This window comes from Bombina bombina, chromosome 6, assembly GCF_027579735.1.
Source record: "Bombina bombina isolate aBomBom1 chromosome 6, aBomBom1.pri, whole genome shotgun sequence".
Lineage (NCBI taxonomy): Eukaryota > Metazoa > Chordata > Amphibia > Anura > Bombinatoridae > Bombina > Bombina bombina.
In genome coordinates, this window is record NC_069504.1 from 195,464,716 (window position 1) to 195,489,360 (window position 24,645).

Sequence of the window (24,645 nt, forward strand, 5' to 3'; positions counted from 1 at the left end):
GTTACTTAAAGGGACATAATAACCATATGATAAATCACTTGAAATTATTACTTTAAAAAACTAACAAAAAAATATCAAATTAACATCTCTATGTAAAAATGGAAGATATTTTACCTCAAACTTTGTTCAGCTCACAATAGTAAGTGATTTGTGAACAGCTATCCTTTAGCTACTGCCAGCTTCATGTTGAACAAAAAAACAGCCAATCAGCTTTTTCAGTGCTGAAGTTACATTTTACTTTGCTGTGATCTCTTGAGATTTTTCTGAAATTTTTCGAGATTTTATAGTAAACTTAAACTGAGGTTGGAAATAACGTAACTGTGCATGCTTCCTTACAAGTCTTGGGAAAAGCATCCTAATTGGCTGCTTAACGTTTCTTTACAAGAGATGTGGCTACTGAGAAAATTTTGAGGTAAGATATCTTCCTTTTTTATATAGAGATGTTAATGTGATATTTTCTAGTTACCCTTTAACAGCTATGCTGCATCACTTTCAAGTGCTATCCAGTACAAATTAATTGCATAATTTAGCATAAATTGATTTAATGATAATTTGTGCTACAAGCATTGAAAAAGTTATTATTCACTAATAGCTTATTGTTGGCATAAATTATAGATGGCCAGTAAAATCAGCTGGGTGGTGTACCCCTTAAAGTGATGGTAAATCCATGCGTTTCACAAACGCTAGGATTTACTATCACTAAAAATCAAATGGAGTTTAAGTGACGACATATGTAAAATAAAAGAAAGGGTGCTAAACTCACCCTTTCTGTGCCATTGCACAGCACTAAACTCAGCATCTCTGGCCGCCCACGGAACATCACTCTTCTACTAATGAGGTGCCGCTTACACCTCTAAACCAAGGGCTGTACGTGCATACAGAACACTGTCAGTTGCCATGCACGGCTATTGGTTCAGAGGTGCAAACGTCACCTCATTGAAGGAGAGCGATGTGCTGTGGTCGGCCGTAGATGCTGAGTTTAACGCTGTGCAACGGCACAGAAATGCCGAGTTTAGCACCTTTTTTTTTTTTTTACATATTTCATCACTTAAACTTCATTATGGTTATCTAGGTATCTTATTTTTTTTTAAATAGACAAGTTTTATGGTTTCATAAATGCAATATGTTACCATATTAACATAATATATATTACAGCACAAGTTGCCTCTTGTTGCAACTGATTTTTGTGAGTTTATAATATACCTGTTTCCCAATACTGTGCCTTATTGAATCTAACTTAATATTAACAGCACCCTTAGTGATCTATCACAAGTATATAGTCCCTTATAACTCTGAATATATATATAATACAGCAGCCATTTTGATTCTCACAATTTCAACAGCAAAAATATAAAATAGGAATTCATAAAGGTTTGAAATGCTAAGATACAAAGCAGATTATACTGGAATGCTAAAGACAGAATTTGTTTTATCTATTTAAGACATCTACTTACTCCTACAACATTAGGTATGTTTAATTAGAAAATATTTCATGGTCTCTGAGACAAAGGAATGTGCAAAGAATTTATTGATAATCCCCATAGACATAAAAATAGTTACAGTTGGCACAGCTGCCACAATCATTTACTTACTAATAAGGATTCAGGTGAATTTAGTTATTCCTTAAAAGGACATTATACACTCATTTTCATATAACTGCATGTAATAGACACTACTATAAAGAATAAGATGCACAGATATTGATATAAAAATCTTGTATAAAACTGTTTAAAAACTTACTTAGAAGCTCTCAGTTTAGCTCTGTTGAAAAGGTAGCTAGAAAGCCCACTGCAAGTGGCAAATAAGACACTCCCCCCTCCCCCTTCTTTTGCATATGAAAAGACCCTTTACACAAACAGGAGCAAGCTGGAGAAGGTAGCTGACGGTATTCTCATAAAACTTTGGGGCTTGGTTAGGAGTCTGATTTGCAATGTTATTTAAAAATAAGCAAAACTATTAATTTAAAAAAAACAAAAAACTTTATGGGCAATATAAATAGATCATCTACAAAACATTTATGCAAAGAAAAAAAATGAGTGTATAATGTCCCTTTAAGGTAGAAGTATTCATTTATTATTATTTTATAATAAACTATGTATTCTTATCAAAATGTGCATTACAGATTTGTTGCTGATAAAAAAAAAAAAAACCTCACCTCCATTTTTTTTAAATTTCCTTTAAGGTTTAACAAAAAATCTTATTTTCAGCACAGAATATGTAACAAATCTTACTATTTTTTTTTTCGTTATTAGAGATTGTATGAAAATGGGAGAAGTTGATGGTAAAAAGATTGGATGCACCGTCAGTTTGTTGGTATGATATTTATCTTACTGTATGACATTTATGATTTGTAAAGCTGTCTAACTGCGATATTTGCCTCCCTGATTCTGCATGTGTAATTTCACTGCCAAACAGTGCTACAATTCATTTTTATCAAGCAAAGGGGTTAAATTCACAAAGCGAGAATGTGGCTGAAAAATATGTATGGGATGCAATGATCAGAAATGTTTCCTGTAGATAGACAGCAGCACAAGCAATGCTATTGTGTCCACAGGTAATTGTTAACGAGCAGAATATACAAACCTGAAGATATTTAATATGCTAACTTTATGCTGTTACAAACTGTGCTCCGTACGAAGGTTAGGATGTGAACTTGTCTAAAATAATGAGATGCAGTTGCAGCAACCGTGGCGGCAACAGCAGGACTTGACATCTGAGTGAAGTACGTTATATTTAGTAATCAAGAAGCATTTACCATAACTCCTATGGGGTCTGGCTTAAAGCAGAAATTCAGATGTTTCCTATCAAATGATGGTAAAACAGAACTGCTGCTTCTTTCAAGTCTTTCCAATCTCAATCAGTTTTCCATTTTTGTCTGTATTTAATCTCAGATGCTTATTTCTTTCCTAAGATATGAAGAGTCCACAACGTCATCAATTACTAGTGCGAATATCACTCCTGGCCAACAGGAGGCAAAGAGCACCACAGCGAAGCTGTTAAGTGTCACTCCCCTACCCATAATCCCCAGTCATTCTCTTTGCCTTTGTCAATGGAGGAGGTGAAGTTTTGGTGTCTGAAGAAAATTGGATTTCTTTCGCTTCAAGCAAGATTTTTAGGTATAGCTGTAGCCCACGTCAATCTCTGCAGTAGAGTAGTGGTGGCTTTAAAGCAGTTAGGAACTTGTAAGGTGGGCATTGCTTTGATTTCCTAACATATTTGCTGCCCATGGTATAGAAAGCCAGAGTAGGTTTACTCTGTTCTTTCCTTTTTTCTACAGGCCTCTGTAAGGAGTATGTGTCCTTTCGCGCCTTGTAAGCTGTCCTCCTGCCGGACAGCTAGATGCAGGTAAGTGCTTTTTGTCTTCTAGGTTCTGGAGACTGGCACTTTAAAGAATTATCTGCAGTATTCTTTGGGGCACAGTGTATCCTTAGTAAGGATATCTTCAAAGTCAGGGTGCAGGCACTTTAAATGTATGTGAGAGAGACTGCTTGTTAACTCTTTAATGGATGCGGTCATGAAAGGGTTAACTGGTTATTTAAAGCTACTGTTTATTCAGCTAAAATAACTTGGGCACATATATGTGTTTTGTACTGTTTCTAGGCAACTATCAGTTTAAGCTCTTTTATAAAAACTATTTGTTCCTTAAACTGTAGAAGCAGCTGCTTTTGACCGGTCTTGTCGGTCACTGAGGAAAATGTCTCTAAATTAAAAGCGCGCTTTGTTGCGCAATTTTATTTTTTCTGATCATGGCTTCCTCCTCTCTTCCGCTCACTGAACGGAGCAGTGTTGACTGTGCCGGTCTCTTTGTGTAGCAGTTTCTAGTATTTACCCAGTGTTTTCCGGAGCAGGTAGGACCTCAGCCAGCTGAGGTGCAGAGGTTTTTTTTGGGCGTGTCTGAGCGTTATTCCGCTCTTGAAAACTTTAACAGTCTAAAGTAATTTAAAGTGTCTGCATTAAAATGGCGATGTTAAAAGCAAGATAGTGCTTTGTTCATAATCTAGGCCTTAAAGACCAATAGCTTTAGATTGGTTTAATAAGAAGAAAATTTAAAGAGACCGCTCTGAAAATATTTAAGGAAGTAATTTAAAGTGACAGTTCTGAAAATATTTAAAGTCACAGTTCTAAATTGTAAGAAACCGTTTTCTTTTTTTCTGTCAATTCTGTTAGAAATTCTGGGTTTTTAGTCAAGGAGCAGAAGTCTGTTCCTTTATTGTGCCTTGAGGCCCACATTGTATTGCAAATGCAATTTTGTTTCTCATGTCTAGAAAAAAACTTTAGAAGGCAAAGATAAAAATTTTGTTTCTGAACCTACTGTCTCTCAGGATGATGCTGTTCCAGCAATGCCACAGCTTTCTCCTCACACGTCCCAAGCCTCTATGGCGTCACATACAGTGCCCTCCATTTCCTCTCAGTCTCCTGGAGGAGTTTACTTGCCTAAAGAAATTTCTGCTCATGTATCTTCTGCGGTATCTGCAGCTTTGTCTGCTTTTTCTATGTTAAAGGGAAAATGCAAGAGGAAAATTAGAGATTCAGATAGTAAGGTTTCTGTTCCACTTCCTGCTACTCAGGTTGTCCTCCCTCATAAGTCTGATGGGGAGGATACGTCGGTAGCCTCTGAGGGTGAAATCTCAGATTCAGACAGTATAATCCTTCATCTGATGCTGAAGTAGTGACCTTCAGATGTTAGCTTGAACACCTTTGTGCTTGTTAAAGGAGGTTTGGCTACTTTGGACAACTCTGATACTCCTGTCATTGTCAACCCTAAGAAATTTAGTACACTTTATATCTACTATGAGTGGAGGTGTTTCCTGTTCCAGACCATGCAATGGAGATTATTTCACAGGAATGGGAGAAGCCAGGGATACCTTTTTCCTCTTCTCCTGTCTTTAAAAGACGCACGGTGCCTAAAGTAGAAGGGGACATTTCTACGCTGGCTAAGAAGAACTACTATCCCTATAGAGGATAGCTACTCTTTTAAGGATCCAATGGATAAGATGTATGTTCATCAAGGTCTTCAATGGCAACCTGCAGTTTGTATTGCCTCTGGGTCAAGTGCGGCATCTTATCGTGTGACGCCTTGTCTGATTCAATTTTGGTAGAGACTCCTGGGAGGAGATGCAAGACAGAATTAAGGTTCTCAAGCTAGCCAATTCCTTTATTTCGGAAGCTACCATGCGAGTTATTAAACTGGGAGCCAAAATATCTGGCTTCTCTGTGCTAGCCCGCTGGGCGTTGTGGTTAAAATCTTTGTCAGCAGATGTTTCCTCTAAGTCCAAGCTTCTGGTGCTTCCTTACAAGGGTAAGACCTTGTTTGGACCTGGTCTGGCAGAAATAATTTCTGATATTTCGGGTGGCAAAGGGTCTTTTCTACCACAAGACAAGAAGAATTGACCTAAAGGTCTTGAAAGTAATTTTTGTTCCTTTCTTACCTTTGAAGAAAAGTCTTCCTCTTCCAAGCAGGAACAGTCCAAGTCTTCTTGGAAACCAATCGGTCTTGGAACAAGGGGAAGCAATCTAAGAAACCCACATCTGAGTTTAAATCAGCATGAGGGGTTTGCCCCCGATCCGGGATCGGATTAAGTGGGGGGCAGATTCTCCCTGTTTTATCAAGCATGAATACGAGATGTCCCAGATCCTTGGACTGTGGACATAGTGTCTCAGGGTTACAAAATAGAATTCACTTCTCTTCCTCCCAAGGGCAGATTTTACCTCTCAAGTTTATCTGCAGATCAGGTAAAAAGAGAGGCATTCCTGAACTGCGTTCGGGATCATCTTCCTTACGAGTTATTGTTCCAGTTCCAGTAAGGGAACAGGGTCTAGGATTCTATTCAAACCTGTTTGTGGTTCTCAAAAAAGAGGGAACGTAATTTCGACCCATTCTAGACCTAAAGTGTCTCAACAAGTTTCTCAGGATTCCATCTTTCAAAATGGAAACCATTCGTTCCATTTTTCCTTTGGTCTAAGAGGGTCAGTTCATGACGACCATAGACCTGAAGGATGCGTATCTTCATGTTCCCATCCACAGGGATTATCACTAGTTCCTGAGATTTACCTTTCTAGACAAACACTTTCAGTTTGTGGCTCTTCCGTTTGGCCTTGCCACAGCTCCCAGAATTTTCTCAAAGGTTCTGGGGGCTCTCTTGGCAGTGATCGGGTCTCGGCGAATTGCAGTAGCGCCTTACCTGGAAGCTACAAGGGTAGTTTTCTTAAGGATCATAATAGAATCCCTATCTATAAAAAAAATTCTGACAGAGGTCAGAAAATCAAAGATTCTTTCTTCTTGTCTCTCTCTGCAGTCTACTTTTCGGCTATCAGTGGCTCTATATACGGAGGTAATTGGTCTGATGGTCGCTTACATGGACATCATTCCCTTTGCTCGATTCCATTTGAGAGCTCAGCAGTTATACATGATCAGGCAATGGAACGGAGCTCATTCGGATCTGTCTCAGAGGATAGATCTAGACAGTCGACAAGAGACTCTCTTCCATGGTGGCTTTCTCAGAAGCATCTGTCTCAGGGCACATGCTTCCGGAGACATTCCTGGGATTTTGTGACCACGGATGCTTAGTCTGGGACTCGTTAAAGGCGCAGGGACTATGAACTCGGGAGGAGTCTGCTCTCCCCATAAACTTCTTGGAGTTGAGAGCGATTTACAATGCTCTGATGGCTTGGCCTCAGTTGTCCTTAGCCCGGTTTATCAGGTTCCAGTCGGACGACATCACCTCTGTGGCTTACATCAACCACCAGGGAGGAACTTGGAGTTCCTTAGCCATGAAGGAGGAAAGCGGATTTCCTGAGCAGTGGGCTCTTTATCTGGAGGTGTTCTCCAGGTTAACCCTCTGGGGGGTGCTAGAGTTTGATCTGATGGTACTTTCAAGGTACAGTTCAAGGTCAAGAGATACGCAGGCCGCCCTGATAGATGCTCTGGCGGTTTCTTGGGATTTCAGTCTAGCATGTCTGTTACCTCCATTTGCTCTCCTTCCACAAGTCTTTGCTTGTTTCAGACAGGAGAGAACATTGGCAATTCCAATAGCTCATGCATGGCCTCTCAGGATCTGGTATGCAGACCTAGTAAAGATGTAATCTCTTCCACCTTGGAGGTTGCCTCTGAGGAAGGACCTTCTAACTCAGGATCTCGTTTCTCTGAAGCTGACTGCTCGGAGATTGAACGCTTGTTCTGTCTAAGCGTGGTTTTTCTGAGTCGGTCATTGAGACCTTGATTCAGGCTCGCAGTCCTGTTACTAAAAGGATTTACCATAAGGTATGGCATAAATACCTTTATTGGTGTGAATCCAAGGTCTACTCTTGAAGTAGGGTCAGGATTCCTAGGATTTTGTCTTTTCTCCAGGAAGGTCTGGAGAAGGGATTGTCAGTCAGTTCTCTGAAGGGTCAGATTTCTGCATTATCCTAAGCGTCTGGTGGATGTGCCAGATGTTCAATCTTTTTGTCAGGCCCTGGTCAGAATCAGGCCTGTGTTTAAGTCTGTTGCTCCTTCTTGGAGCCTTATCCTTGTTCTTCAAGTTTTGCAGCAGGCTCCGTTTGAGCCAATGCATTCCATAGATATTAAGTTTTTATCTTGGAAGGTTTTGTTTCTTATTGCTATCTCTTCTGCTCGGAGAGTCTCAGAACTCTCGGCTTTGCAGTATGATTTGCCTTACCTTATCTTTGATGTTATTAAGGTGGTTCTTTGTACTAAGTTTGGTTTTCTTCCTAAAGTGGTTTCAGATAAAAATATTAATCAGGAACGTGTTGTTCCTTCTCTATGTCCTAATCCTTCTTCTCAGAAGGAACTTTTGTTGCAAAACTTGAATGTTGTGTGTGCTCTAAAATTCTACCTGCAGGCGACGAAGGATTTTCGCCTGTCCTCTGGCCTATTTGTTTGTTTCTCTGGAAAGTGTAAAGGTCAGAAGGCTACAGCTACTTCTTTTTCCCTCTGGTTGAGAAGTATACCTTGTTTTTCTTATGAGACTGCTGGTCAGCAGCCTGCTGAGAGAATTAAAGCTCATTCCACTAGGGCTGTCTCCTTTTCTTGGGTTTTTGAAATGAAGTTTCTGTGGAACAGATTTGCAAGGCTGCAACTTGTTTCTCTCTGCATACTTTTTCCGAATTTTTCATTCTTTTGCCTCGGCTGGGACTTCTTTTGGGAGAAAGGTTCTTTAAGCGGTGGTGCCTTCTGTTTAGGTCTGCCTGTCTTGTTATCCCTTCCTAGTTATCTATGTCCTCTAGCTTGGTTATTGGTTCCCACTAGTAATTGATGATGTCGTGGACTCTCCATATCTTAGGAAAGAAAACAAAATTTATGCTTACCTGATAAATTTATTTATTTCTGGATATGGAGAGTCCACGACCCCACCCTTAAATTTAAGACAGTTATTTTTTTGACTAAAGCTCAGGCTCCTCTACACCTTTGTATTATTCCTTTTTTCCATTTTGCTTTCATTCGAATGTCTGGGGATTATGGATAGGGGAGTGACACTTAACAGGTTTGCTGTGATGCACTTTGCCTCCTTCTGCTGACCAGGAGTGATATTCCCACTAGTACTTGATGACGTTGTGGACTCTCCATATCCAGAAATAAATAAATTTATCAGGTAAGCATACAGTTTGTTTTTATTTCTTGATGATGCCCCTGTTTTTAAAGGTGCTATGTTTGATCTCTGGGCCAGTTCTGGAATGGGACCAGGAAGGTACCATAGGACCAAGATGTTTTTTTTGACAGGGAACATAGGGAGAACCCGCATTCCAGCTTTTTTCTTTTAATAGAAATTATTCTCATATAAGATTCATCAGGTGGGCAATACCATAACCTTGTGTTAAGTTTCAAAAGTCAGCATAACTTTTATTTCAGACTGCTGACTATGGTTGGGTTTAAACTGTAGTGTATGAAGGGTTGTGGGGTGTCTTTTAATTATTGGACTTAGGCAGCACAATATCTTGAAACCTGACATACTTGATCTTGGTTTTTATTTATTAAAAATTAAGTTGATTAAAGGACCGTTATTGTGCTACAATTGCAATGTTATCACTAGTGATGCTGCTACACTACATGGTTAACTCCCACAAATCAGCACTAGTCACATAGCAGTATCGCTAGTAATAAAGTTAAATGCTCTAACACATTAGAACATGCAATTTTATCCCTATAATGGCCCTTTAAATGTTTAGGGATGTTCAAGTCGTGAGTGAGTAATTAGCTAATCAATACATTTTATAGGTATTGCCTGTAAACTGTTATTAATATAATAAGACTAGCACCTTTTTTATAATAATGGCATTATCTCCAGTATATTATGGCCCAGGAAAAAACAAACACATGCGGCTAGATTACGAGTTGTGCGTTAGGGTAAAAAAGCAGCGTTAAGAGGTCCTAACACTGCTTTGTTACGCCCGCTGATATTACGAGTCTTGAAGGTTTAGGGTCACCGCAAACTTCTTTGGCCTTACCGCTAAACGACTTACGTAAACTTCGTAAAGTCTTTTTTCTATGGGACTTCCATAGCGCTGATATTACGAGTCTGTCCTGGGAGGCCAAAAAGTGAGCGGTACACCCTACCCTGTCAAGTGTCCTAACGCATTTAAAAGTCAGTAGTTAAGAGTTTTATGGTACAATGCTGTAACATAAAACTCATAACTAAAGTGCTAAAAAGTACACTAACACCCATAAACTACCTAATAACCCCTAAACCGAGGCCCTCCCGCATCGCAAACACTATAATACAAATTTTAACCCCTAATCTGCCGCTCCGGACACTGCCGCCACCTACATTATATTTATGAACCCCTAATCTGCTGCCCCCAACATCGCCGACACCTACATTATATTTATTAACCACTAATCTGCCACCCCCGACATCGCCGACACCTACATTATAATTATTAACCTCTAATCTGCCGCTCTGGACACCGCCACCACCTACATTATATGTATTAACCCCTAATCTGCTGTCCCCAACATCGCAGGCACCTACATACTATTTATTAACCCCTAATCTGCCGCCCCCAACGTACTCGTCACTAAACCGAACACCCCCTAACTTAAATATAATTACAATAAATCTAAATAAATATTACTATCATTAACTAAATTATTGCTATTTAAAACTAAATACTTACCTGTAAAATAAACCCTAAGATAGCTACAATATAACTAATAGTTACATTGTAGCTATCTTAGGGTTTATTTCTTTTATAAAGGTAAGACGAGTCCACGGAATCATCCATTACTTGTGGGATATTATCCTTCCCTACAGGAAGTGGCAAAGAGCACCACAGCAGAGCTGTCTATATAGCTCCTCCCTTAGCTCCACCCCCCAGTCATTCTCTTTGCCTACTCTAAGTACTAGGAAGGGTAAAGTGAAAGAGGTGATCAAATATTAGTTTTTAATTTCTTCAAGACAATTGATTCATCAATGGGGCACACCGGAATTGGATCTGATGGCGTCTAGTCAGAACGCCAAACTTCCTTGTTACGGGTCCAGATCAAGGGATCCTCAAGCAGTACTGATAGATGCTCTAGCAGTACCCTGGTCGTTCAACTTGGCTTATGTGTTTCTACCATTTCCTCTCCTTCCTCGTTTAATTGCCAGAATCAAACAGGAGAGAGCTTCAGTGATTTTGATAGCACCTGCGTGGCCATGCAGGACTTGGTATGCAGACCTGGTGGAGATGTCATTGCTTCCACCATGGACTCTGCCACTGAGACAGGACCTTTTGATTCAAGGTCCCTTCCACCATCCAAATCTAGTTTCTCTGCGGCTGACTGCCTGGAGATTGAACGCTTGATTTTATCCAAGCGGGGATTCTCTCAGTCGGTCACAAATACCTTAATTCAGGCTTGAAAGCCTGTCACTAGGAAAATTTATCATAAGATATGGCGTAAATATCTTTATTGGTGCAAATCCAAAGGCTACTCATGGAGTAAGATCAGGATTCCTAAGATTTTGTCCTTTCTCCAAGAAGGATTGGAGAAGGGGCTATCAGCTAGTTCCTTAAAGGGACAGATATCTGCTTTATCAATTCTACTGCACAAACGTCTGGCAGATGTTCCAGACGTTCAGTTGTTCTGTCAGGCTTTAGTTAGAATCAAGCCTGTGTTTAAACCTGTTGCTACGCCATGGAGTTTGAATTTAGTTCTTAAAGTTCTTCAAGGGGTTCCGTTTGAACCTATGCATTCCATAGATATTAAGCTTCTATCTTGGAAAGTTCTGTTTTTAGTTGCTATCTCTTCGGCTCGAAGAGTTTCTGAACTATCTGCATTACAATGCGACTCGCCTTATCTTGTTTTCCATGCTGATAAGGTGGTTCTGCGTACCAAACCTGGATTCCTTCCTAAGGTTGTTTCTAATAAGAATATTAATCAGGAAATTGTTGTTCCTTCTCTGTGTCCTAATCCTTCCTCTAAGAAGGAGCGTCTATTGCACAACTTGGACGTGGTTCGTGTTTTAAAGTTTTTCTTGCAAGCGACCAAAGATTTTCGTCAAACATCTTCTTTGTTTGTTTTCATTTCTGGAAAACGTAGAGGTCAAAAAGCTACGGCTACCTCTCTTGCCTTTTGGCTAAAAAGCATCATCCGTTTGGCTGGACAGCAGCCTCCGGAAAGAATTTCAGCTCACTCTACTAGAGCGGTGGCTTCCACATGGGCTTTTAAAAATGATGCTTCTGTTGAACAGATTTGTAAGGCTGCAACTTGGTCTTCGCTTCATACCTTTTCCAAATTTTACAAATTTGATATCTTTGCTTCTTCGGAGGCTGTTTTTGGGAGAAAAGTTCTTCAAGCAGTGGTGCCTTCTGTTTAACCATCTGTCTTGTCCCTCCCGTTCATCTGTGTCCTGTAGCTTTTGTATTGTATCCCAAAAGTAATGGATGATTCCGTGGACTCGTCTTACCTTTATAGAATAAAACTAAATTTATGCTTACCTGATAAATTGATTTCTTCTATGGTAAGACGAGTCCACGGCCCGCCCTGTCATTTTAAGACAGATTATATTTTTTTATTTTGGAGCTAAGGGAGGAGCTATATAGACAGCTTTGCTGTGGTGCTCTTTGCCACTTCCTGTAGGGAATTATAATATCCCACAAGTAATGGATGATTCCGTGGACTCGTCTTACCATTGAAGAAATCAATTTATCAGGTAAGCATAAATTTAGTTTTTCTCTTGTAAGGTGTATCCAGTCCACGGATCATCTATTATTGTGGGATATTCTCCTTCCCAACAGGAAGTTGCAAGAGGATCACCCACAGCAGAGCTGCTATATAGCTCCTCCCCTAACTGCCATATCCAGTCATTCTCTTGCAACTCTCAATAAGCATGGAGGTAGTAAGAGAGAAGTGGTGTAACATAGTTGTTTTTTTACTTCAATCAAGAGTTTGTTATTTTTAAATGGTACTGGAGTTGTACTATTTTGTCCCAGGCAGAAAAATAAGAAGAATCTGCCTTAGATTTCTATGATCTTAGCAAGTTGTAACTAAGATCCATTGCTGTTCTCACACATAACTGAAGAGAGAGGTAACTTCAGCTGGGGAATGGCGTGCAGGTTATCCTGCTATGAGGTATGTGCAGTTAATTTTTTTTCTAGAGCTGTAAATGCTAGAAAATGCTGCTGATACCAGATTTATGTAAGGTAAGCCTGAATACAGTGATTTAATAGCGACTGGTATCATGCTTACTTTCTGAGGTAATACTCTTATATATTTACAATATAAAACGTTTGCTGGCATGTTTAAACATTTTTATATATACTTTGGTGATAAAACTTTATTGGGGCCTAGTTTTTTTCCACATGGCTGGCTTAAATTTGCCTAGAAACACTTTCCTGAGGCTTTCCACTGTTTTAATATGAGTGGGAGGGGCCTAATTTAGCGCTTTATTGCGCAGTAACTTTTATAGACTGAGACATCCAGCTTCCTCCAGGAGTCCTCTGCATGCTATAGGACCTCTCTAAAGGGCTCTTAGGCTTTCCAAAATCGTTTGTTGGGGAAGGTAGGCCCATAGCAAAGCTGTGGCAGTTGTTGTGACTGTTAAAAAACGTCTATATCGTTTTTTTGATCCGTTTTTTGAACTAAGGGGTTAATCATCCATTTGCAAGTGGGTGCAATGCTCTGTTAGTCTATTATACACACTGTAAAAATTTTGTTTGATTTACTGCTTTTTTTCACTGTTTTTCAAATTCTGACAAAAAATTTTCTCTTAAAGGCACAGTACCGTTTTTATATTTTGCTTGTTAACTTGATTTAAAGTGTTTTCCAAGCTTGCTGGTCTCATTGCTAGTCTGTTTAAACATGTCTGACATAGAGGAAACTCCTTGTTCATTATGTTTAGAAGCCATGGTGGAACCCCCTCTTAGAATGTGTACCAAATGTACTGATTTCACTTTAAGTAATAAAGATCGTATTCTGTCTTTAAAAAATTTATCACCAGAGGAATCTGACGAGGTGGAAGTTATGCCGACTAACTCGCCCCACGTTGCAGACCCTTTGACTCCCGCTCAAGGGACTCACGCTCTAATGGCGCCAAGTACATCGAGTGCGCCCATAGCGTTTACTTTACAAGACATGCCAGCGGTATTATCCAGACTACCTGGGATTAGAAGAAAGCGAGATAGCTCTGGAGTTAGAAGAAATACAGAGCATACTGACGCTTTAAGAGCTATGTCTGATACTCCCTCACAATATACAGAAGCTGAGGAAGGAGAGCTTCTTTCTGTGGGTGATGTTTCTGACTCAGGGAAAAAGATTCAACCTGATTCTGATATGTCTACATTTAAATTTAAGCTTGAACACCTCCACGTGTTGCTCAGGGAGGTTTTAGCTGCTCTGAATGACTGTGATACAATTGCAGTGCCAGAAAAATTGTGTAGATTGGACAAATACTATGCAGTGCCGGTGTGCGCTGATGTTTTTCCAATACCTAAAAGGTTTACAGAGATTATTACTAAGGAATGGGATAGACCAGGTGTGCCGTTCTCTCCCCCTCCTATTTTCAAGAAAATGTTTCCAATAGATGCCACCACACGGGACTTATGGCAGGCAGTACCTAAGGTGGAGGGAGCAGTTTCTACCCTAGCTAAGCGTACTACTATCCCTGTCGAGGACAGTTGTGCTTTCTCAGATCCAATGGATAAAAAGTTAGAGGGTTACCTTGAGAAAATGTTTATTCAACAAGGTTTTATTCTACAGCCCCTTGCATGCATTGCCCCAGTCACTGCTGCTGCGACTTTCTGGTTTGAGTCTCTGGAAGAGGCTTTACAGGTAGAGACCCCATTGGATGATATACTTGACAAGCTTAGAGCACTTAAGCTAGCCAATTCTTTTGTTTCTGATGCCATTGTTCATTTGACTAAACTAACGGCTAAAAATTCTGGTTTTGCTATTCAAGCGAGCAGGGCGCTATGGCTTAAATCATGGTCAGCTGACGTTACTTCAAAGTCTAAGCTGCTTAACATTCCCTTCAAGGGGCAGACCCTATTCGGGCCTGGTTTGAAGGAGATGATTTCTGATATCACTGGAGGAAAAGGTCATGCCTTTCCTCAGGATAGGTCCAAATATAGGGCCAAACAGTCTAATTTTCGTGCCTTTCAAAATTTCAAGGCGAGTGTGGCATCAACTTCCTCTATTGCAAAACAAGAGGGAACTTTTGCCCAGTCCAAGGCGGTCTGGAGACCTAACCAGACCTGGAACAAAGGGAAGCAGGCCAAAAAGCCTGCTGCTGCCCCTAAGACCGCATGAAGTATCAGCCCCCTATCCGGTAACGGATCTAGTAGGGGGCAGACTTTCGCTCTTCGCCCAGGCTTGGGCAAGAGATGTCCAGGATCCCTGGGCGTTGGAAATTGTATCCCAGGGATATCTTCTGGACTTAAAAGCTTCCCCTCCAAAAGGGAGATTTCAACTTTCACGATTATCTGCAAACCAGATAGAGAGAGGCATTTTTACACTGTGTTCAAGACCTCCTAGTTATAGAAGTGATCCACCCAGTTCCAAGGGAGGAACAGGGACAAGGATTCTATTCAAATCTGTTTGTGGTTCCCAAAAAAGAGGGAACCTTCAGACCAATCTTAGATCTCAAGATCTTAAACAAATTTCTCAGGGTCCCATCATTCAAGATGGAGACTATTCGTACCATCCTGCCTATGATCCAGGAGGGTCAATACATGACTACAGTGGATTTAAAGGATGCGTATCTTCACATTCCGATACACAAAGATCATCATCGGTTTCTCAGGTTTGCCTTCCTAGACAGGCATTACCAGTTTGTAGCTCTTCCATTTGGGTTAGCTACAGCCCCAAGAATCTTTACAGAGGTTCTGGGGTCACTTCTGGCGGTCCTAAGGCCGCAGGGCATAGCAGTGGCCCCTTATTTAGACGACATTCTGATACAGGCGTCAAATTTCAAAATGGCCAAGTCTCATACGGACATAGTTCTGGCATTTCTGAGGTCGCATGGGTGGAAAGTGAACGAAGAAAAGAGTTCTCTATCCCCTCTCACAAGAGTCTCCTTTGTGGGAACTCTAATAGATTCTGTAGAAATGAGGATTTACCTGACAGAAACCAGGTTATCAAAACTTCTAAATTCCTACCTTGTTCTTTATTCCACTCCTCGCCCTTCGGTGGCTCAGTGTATGGAAGTAATCGGCTTAATTGTAGCGGCAATGGACATAGTGCCGTTTGCCCGCCTACATCTCAGACCGCTGCAACTCTGCATGCTCAGCCAGTGGAATGGGGATTACACAGATTTGTCCCCTCTACTAAATCTGGATCAAGAGACCAGGGATTCTCTTCTCTGGTGGCTATCTCGGGTCCATCTGTCCAAAGGTATGACCTTTCGCAGGCCAGATTGGACAATTGTAACGACAGATGCCAGCCTTCAACTCCCTGAAGGCTCAGGGATCGTGGACTCAGGAGGAGACACTCCTTCCGATAAACATTCTGGAACTAAGAGCGATATTCAATGCTCTTCAGGCTTGGCCTCAGCTAGCGACAATGAGGTTCATAAGATTTCAGTCGGACAACATCACGACTGTGGCTTACAACAACCATCAAGGGGGAACAAGGAGTTCCCTAGCGATGTTAGAAGTCTCAAAGATAATTCGCTGGGCACAAGTAATGGATGATCCGTGGACTGGATACACCACAAGAGAAATAAATTTATCAGGTAAGCATAAATTATGTTTTTATTTTACAGGCAAGTTTGTATTTATTTTAACTAGGTAGAATAGTTATTAAATAGTTATTAACTATTTAATAAATACCTAGCTAAAATAAATACAAAAGTACCTGTAAAATAAAACCTTACCTAAGTTACACTAACACCTAACACTACACGATTATTAAATAAATTAAATACAATTACCTAAATTAAATTAAATTAGCTAAAGTACAAACCCCCCCCACTAAATTACAGAAAATAATAAACAAATTACAGATATTTAAACTAATTACACCTAATCTAATAGCCCTATTAAAATAAAAAAGCCCCCCAAAATAAAAAAACCCTAGCCTAAACTAAAGTTTAGGGGTTAATAACTTTAATATAGTGGCAGCGACGTTGGGGGCGGCAGATTAGGGGTTAATAAATAGTAGGTAGGTTGCGGCGACATTGGGGGCAGCAGATTAGGGGTTAATAAATAGTATGTAGGTGTCGGCGATGTTGGGGGCAGCAGATTAGGGGTTAATACATATAATGTAGGTGGCGACGGTGTCCGGAGCAGCAGATTAGGGGTTAATAATTATAATGTAGTTGGCGGCGATGTCGAGGGTGGCAGATTAGGGTTAATAAGTGTAAGATTAGGGGTGTTTAAACTCGGGGTTCATGTTAGGGTAATCAACATAACAAACGAAAGTCCCAATATAGCGCTCAAACCTTTTCTGCAAACTCTACAGGATCCAATTAATTACTGGGTTCTCACTTCAGTATCACAATCCAAAGGGCACAGTTCAAAATGGGCACAGTACCTTAATCCTCCGGTGTTTGCAGACGCTGCACAATCTCCCGGTCGTGGTCTGTCCTCTGTGATTGTTCCTCCTTCAAATCCTACGTCACAACCAGGTGTGACCAATGCGCTCCGCTCCTCTCTAAACACTGTATCCACTCACGGAGCTCCCCGCTAACCGCCGGCAGACCTCTGTAAGTCTGCACAAAATCAGCAACCAAAAAATAGAAAAAGGGCGAGTCGGGGCCACAGGCTAAGAGTTTAAAAAGTAAACTTTATTGCCATACAAAAATTAAAATTGAAACATCACAGCAAAAATAATAACAGATCAGATCTAAGACAGCAGTGGTCTGACATGTTTCAGCTTTCTGCCTTATTCATAGACCGTGTTAGGGTGTTAGGTGTAGACATAAATTTTATTTCCCATAGGAATCAATGGGGCTGCGTTACTGAGTTTTACGCTGCTTTTTTGCAGGTGTTAGAGTTTTTCTCAGCTGGCTCTCCCCGTTGATTCCTATGGGGAAATCGTGCAAGTGCACGCTGACTTAAGCAGCACTGGTATTGGAGTGCGGTAATGAGCAAAATTTTGCTCAACGCTCACTTCTTGTCTTTTAACGACGGGTTTGTAAAAACTCGTAATACCAGCGCTGCAGGTAAGTGAGCGGTGAGAGAAAACTGCTTGTTAGCACCGCATAGCCTCTAATGCAAAACTCGTAATCTGGGCCTTTGTTTTTATCAGTACAGGGTTCATTAGGTCTTATAAAATAATCTTTTCTGAAATCATTGAAAGTAAATGCTATGATAGCTGCAAAATTATGTGTGTGCATGTGTATGTATATATGCATGTATGTATGTATGTATGTATATATGTATATATATATATATATATATATATATATATATATATATATATATATATATATATATATATATATATGTGTGTGTGTGTTTGTGTCCATAAAATATTATCTTTATAAAATGAGCGCTACGGAATCTGTTGGCGCTCTACAAATAACTGATAATAATTATAAGATAGATATTTGAACAGAAACTTGAGCGGTGCGTGGTTTAAGAGACTGTAGGAAAGAATACATTAAAAATAGTTTTTATTCTGTAAAATTAGTTCAGACTAAGTGCTATTGCATTGTCTTTTTATCAAGCATTGGTTGAGGATGCAAATCTACTGTATTTACTGGTCCTTAAGGAAACCTTAATGATAGCAAGGCTTTACTAAACCCCGCTTTACTAAGCTTCTGGCATCTAGTTGGTTAACTTAGGCTATTTCATTGCTAGCAGCGCTACATTTTTTAATACAGCAATATATAAGGATCACGTGCCTCATGAAACTTTGTTACCATGTTACTTCTTTCAGAACTTTTACAAGACAGAGCTTAACAAAGAAGAAATGTATATACGATATATTCACAAGCTATATGATCTGCACATGAAAGCACAAAATTTCACAGGTGAGTATTATATTTTACTAAGGGTCTGGCTGATTGGTATTGCCTTAATATATTTCAAGAATCTTTGTAAAATTGTATCTTTTTTTATTATAAATTTGTCATCTTTTAAAACATTGATGACATCTTCCTAGCACACGGGGCTGCAGATCAATGTTTTAGAAGCTTTAAAGGGATACTAAACCCGATTTTTTTCTTTAATGATTTATATAGGGCATGCAATTTTAAGCAACTTTCTAATTTACCCCTATTATCCATTTTTCTTTGTTCTTTAGCTATCTTTAGCTAAAAGTAGAAATTGTAAGCTTAGGGGCCAGCCCATTTTGGTTGAGAACCTGGGTTATGCTTGCTTATTGGTTTGCTAAATGAAGCCACCAATAAGCAAGCGCTATCCAGGGTGCTGAACCTAAAATAGTCTGGCTCTTAAGATTTACATTCCTGCTTTTTAAATAAAGATAGCAAGAGAACGAAGAAAAAATGATAATAAGAGTAAATTAGAAAATTGCTTAAAATTGCATGCTCTATCTGAATCATAAAATAAAAAAAATGGCTTTATTGACACTTTAAGGGCTGCATATAAATGCATAAATATATAACAGATTTAGATAGGGTTGCAGATACTTTCTATCTGCTGTTCTTTTCTCCAGAAAGTCACCCCATAGCACACATCTTTAGTTACACGTTTTTTTCCCCACAAAAATGATGGCACATGGTTGTTCTGGTTTTCATGAAGGGCTGCAAATACCTCTGCCAAGGGCCACAAGTATCCCTCAGGCCAGTGTAAAATCATTTGGGAACTGTAATGCATTTTATTTGTATGCTCTATTTTTAGAGGGATGTTCAACACCTCTTCCTTTTGTGTAACAATTGTGCCTGCCCCATGCTCTTTAGAGTAGTGGACACAAAGCAAATTCTGTTATATAAAAATGCTGCAAGTTACATAAACTAGCTTTTGATTTGCAGCATTTTGAAAGTAACCTAGGTTATAGAATTTGCTTTTTGGTATCTCTAGGGAGAATTGGAAAAGCACAATGTTTAGACAAAAATAAAGGCATTTAATGTCCCTTTAACTGCCTTAGTGCAGTAAAAAATTGTTGCAGAATGTCAATTCTGGTAACTTGCAATAGTCTGATAACTAATTCTCTTTTAACATTAATGACATTAATGTGTTTCTACTAGAAATAATTATATCTAAAATGTATCTAAATCGCGCTTTTCCTGTTCCTTCACCAAATCAGTGAGTTTGATATTGTCACTTTAATAATAGTAAAAGTGTGAGCTTTGATTTTATCATATATTTCTCTAACTAGAGGCTGGTTACACACTTTTGCTTTATGATGAGCTTTTGGAATGGTCGGATCGTCCATTAAGAGAATTTCTAAACTATCCCATGCAGACAGAATGGCAGCGCAAGGAATATCTTCACATGACTATTATACAGAATTTTGACAGAGGAAAAGTAAGTTTATCATAAATCTCTTTCTTGTTTCATATGTATTTTAGTGACCTGTTTAGATAAGATATAGAAAACAGCCTCTTGTTAACATCCTCAAAATGATCTTGCTATGTTTTAAAAGAATTCACTGTTTATTGTATTACATTGTAATGGTGATTACACGTAAAACTTAGCTACCAATAAAAGGTTAAAAGGACATAAAACCCATTTTTTTATTTCAAGATTCAAGGACATGTCAAACAACACTCCAACTTCTATTATCTAATTCGCTTTGTTCCCTTGGTATCATTTGTTGAAAAGCATACCTTGGTACCTCAGGAACAGTGATGCACTACTGGGATCTAGCTGCTGATTGGCAGCTGCACATATAAGCCTTCTGTGATTGGCTCATCTGATGTGTTTAGCTAGATCCCAGTTGTGTATTGCTGCTCCTTTAACAAAGGATACCAAGAAAATTAATCAAATTTGATAACAGAAATAAATTGAAAAGTTGTATTAAATTGTATGCTCTCAATCATGAAATTTTTGGGGGGTTTTATGTCCCATTAAATTTGTCCATAGGTATTTTTGGTGTCTACTTTTTCAGTAATTTAAATCTAAAAATGTTAGGGTTTTTTCACTGCCCTCAGTGAAGTTGGAATTGAATGTACTGGGATTAAAAACCCTTTGTATATAATATCAGAAGAAGCACTCACTGGATTTACATTTTAAATTCTCATATTTATTCTGTGTCATTTCGGAGCATTCACCTCTTCCTCAGACAAAAGTTCTAAATAAAAAATTCACACAATAAATAGAAACCTATAAGTCCCACCCAATAGTGAACCACCAATCATGGTCGCATAACCTCAATCAATAACATACTACATATCAATGATACAAATAATTAGACAAACATCTTCAACACATTTTCATGTGCAATAAAACACCATAGTCAAATATCCACAATTGTATATTGTTTCTTTGTGATGTGAGCCCAAACTAGTAAAGATGAGGCAGCTGATTTAACAATAATTACAGACCATCAAAATGTCGATCTAATGATTACATATCAGAATAAAAATATTCAGCCTTAATACTCATTCAGCTCTAATTGTTTGCTTCCAAACCATTCACAGAGGCCAAATTATTCCGGAGCATTGGCTCCTCAATAAACAAAGGTGTCACGTTATCTCTGACCTCACCCGACATTTCCATTCCCGAGATATCTAAAGACTTTGATCTTTTCAGTAAACTCTCAAATTTTTCGATCAACGGCCTTAAATAAGAAATTCTATACGTTACACTTACACCTACTGAATTCTCTGCATTACAATCACTATGCCCACATAAACAACAGTCAAAAGCCTTAAATTACCTGGGCATTTCTCTTTTCCCAGACCCCCATCACCATATGAGCTGAATTACCTCAAAATCCTAACTACAACACAACCTGACTTATCACAATGGGCTCACAAATCATTTTTCTGGTGGGGAAGAATCCAGACCGTCAAAATGACAACTCTCCTGAGACTTCTCTATCTATTTCAAACAATCCCTATAACCTTACCTAGTTCCTTTTTTAAAAACATTCAACACGTTCTACACTCATACGTCTGGGGGTCCATAAAACCTTGTATACACTGAAATTCACCGAAAAATTAAATTGGGAGGCCTTGGTCTACCTAACATAGAAGCCTATTATAAACCCATCACATTGCAGAGAATCCTAGACTGGCATAGGAATTCACTAACCAAAGCCTGGGTTTCGATAGACCCACAAATTAAAATACCCTTCCGTGGGTGCTCTCTGCTGGATGCCTAAGGAGTCCAGGCCTGACCCCACAAAGCACTACACCATATATTTAGCTGTTTTTAACGAGTGGGATAAGATCATTTAAACTCTCCTGAAATATCCACTTTGAGATCCCCTTTATCCCCAATCCCTATGAATGCTGAACTACTGGTTGGCCTAGAATTTCCCCTCAATCCCAAAACCAACATGGAAATAGGCTTCGCAACCCCGTTATATACCTATATATATAAATGAACTACAAAATAATCACAAGATGGTACCACACCCCCTCTCGTTTAAAATACCTATACCCTCAACTATCAGATAGATGTTGGAGAGGCTGTAACTAAAGGGGCACCATGTTCCATATGGTGGACATGCCCAATGTTGTCCAGTTACTGGTCTGAAGTTGTTAAAGATTTCATTTCACAACTCAAATTTCACACTTGATCGTACATGCTTCACTAAAATTACATCAGTGTAATGTACTCCAGTCTTATTTGCATGCTTTTGCTTTTTTATTGCCTGTTTTATATATGTCTCTAATTGCCCCCAGCAGAAAAACATGGCAACTCATATTACTTTATAGAAACAAATCTTTTACATTTCAATATTTAAACAACAAATATAATTTAAAAAAAAATACTTTTACTTACTATTCTCATACTAATCTGCCCTATATATCATCATATCTAGCATTTATTTACTGTTTAATTACTATTTAAAATAAATAGAATGCATTTTGATGCACACTCTACTTTATATATGTTGAGAAACAGGTTTCTTTATTTGCAGTTTGTTTCAAATGTTCAGGCTTCATTCTGTAGACCTTAAAACTGATTTTCAACTGATTAAAAAGTCAGACGTTTCATAATTAATAGATATAAAGTTGTTCTATGTTAGGTGGCAATTTTGTTACTACTAATGCATAATTTCATTTCTTTCATGTAATTGGCAAGAGTCCATGAGCTAGTGACATACGGGATATACAATCCTACCAGGAGGGGTAAAGTTTCCCAAACTTCAAAATACCTATAAATACACCCCTCACCACACCCACAATTCAGTTTTACAAACTTTTCCTCCCTATAGAGGTGGTGAAGTAAGTTTGTGCTTGATTTTCTTCTGTGATATGCGCTTCTCAGCATTTTGAAGCCCAATTCCTCTCAGAGTACAGTGTTTGTCAGAGGAATGTGAAGAGAATATCACCTATTGATTTTATGGTTTTCCTCACGGAAAATCTTGTCAAAGGTTCTCTGTTATCGGTCGTAGAGATTCATCTCCTACCTCCCTTTTCAAATAGACAATATACTCTCATATTCCATTACCGCTACTGTTACTGTTTCAGTACTGGTTTGGCTGCTATATGTGGATGGGTGTCTTTCGGTAAGTATGTTTTTATTACTTAAGACACTCTCAGCTATGGTTTGGCACTTTATGTATTTAATGTTCTAAATATATGTATTGTACTTATATTTGCCATGAGTCAGGTTTATGTATATTTCCTTTTGCAGACTCTCAGTTTAAAAATTGGGAAAATATATTTAGGAAGTTATTTTTTCTTACCTGGGGTATAGTCTTTTCTTCAAATTGACTACTTTTTCATTAATTTTGACGGGCAAAATTAGGCTCGCAAGGTTGCAAAATGCTGATATGTATTGCGTCATTCTTGCAGCGAGATTTGGACTGTTGGATTCCTGCTGCCTGATATTAATTCTACCAAAGATAAGTGTATCTGTTGTAAGTTAGCGGAGATTATATCTCCAGCTGTGGTATGTAATAGTTGTCATGATAAGCTTTTACATGCAGTGAATGTATCCATTAGTACTAATACAATGCATGTTGTTCCTTCAACATCTAATGTACATGATATCCCTGTGAATATAAAAGATTTTATTGCTGATGCGATTCAAAAGGCTTTGTCTGCTATTCCGCCTTCTAATAAACGTAAAAGGTCTTTTAAAACTTCTCATAGAGTTGATGAAATTTCATATGACCGACAACATACTGAATTATCCTCCTCTGATGAGGATCTATCTGATTCAGAAGATCCTACCTCAGATATTGACACTGATAAATCTAATTATCTCTTTAAGATGGAGTATATTCATTCCTTGTTAAAAGAGAAGTTGGTTACTTTGGATATTGAGGAAACTAGTCCTCTTGATACTAAAACTAGTAAACGTTTAAATTCTGTTTATAAACCTCCTGTGGTTCCCTGGGGGAAGGGAGTTTTTTTTTACCTCAGAATAAGAGATCTAAGGGTAAATCTAAAGCTTCTAATCGTTTTCGTTCTTTTCGACAGAAAGCCAATCCTTCCCCCAAAGAATCCAATTGGAAGCCTTCTTCAAGTTGTAATAATTCTAAGCCATTTAAGAAACCAAATCCAGTCCCCAAGTCTGCATGAAGGTGCGACCCTCATTCCAGCTCAGCTGGTGGGGGGCAGATTAAAATTTTTCAAAAACATTTGGGCAGATTCTTTCCAAAATCATTGAATTCAGAGTATTGTCTCTCAATGGTATCGAATAGGATTCAGAGTAAGACCTCCTGTGAGAAGATTTTTTTCTCTCACGCATCCCAGTAAATCCAGTCAAGGCTCAGGCTTTTCTGAAGTGTGTTTCAGATCTAGAGCGTTCAGGGATAATCATACCAGTTCCGTTCCAGGAACAGGTTCTGGAGTGCCAACTTTCAAAATGGTGACTATAAGGACTACTCTGCCTTTTGTTCAGCAAGGTCATTATATGTCCACGATAGACTTACAGGATGCATATCTTCATATTCCGATTCATCCAGACCACTGTCGGTTTCTGAGATTCTCTTTTCTAGACCAGCATTACCAATTTTTTGCTCTTCCATTTGGCCTAGCGACAGCTCCAAGGATTTTTTCAAAGGTTCTCGGTGCCTAACTCTCTGTAATCAGAGAATAGGGTATTGCAGTGTTTCCTTATTTGGACGATATCTTGGTACTAGCTCAGTCTTTACATTCTGCCGAATCTCACACAAATCAACTAGTGTTGTTTCTTCAA

General features: G+C 38.9%; 1 protein-coding gene across 1 annotated transcript in view; it reads left to right on the forward strand.

Annotated features, from left to right (window-relative positions):
* DOCK4 (dedicator of cytokinesis 4) overlaps positions 1-24,645 on the forward strand; it is a gene marked incomplete at its 5' end in the record, with an annotated part of 608,904 nt that overhangs the window by 409,421 nt on the left and 174,838 nt on the right. The window contains 3 exon segments of the mRNA XM_053716722.1: positions 2,253-2,313; positions 18,299-18,392; positions 19,700-19,848. Coding sequence (XP_053572697.1) covers positions 2,253-2,313; positions 18,299-18,392; positions 19,700-19,848 — 304 coding nt within the window.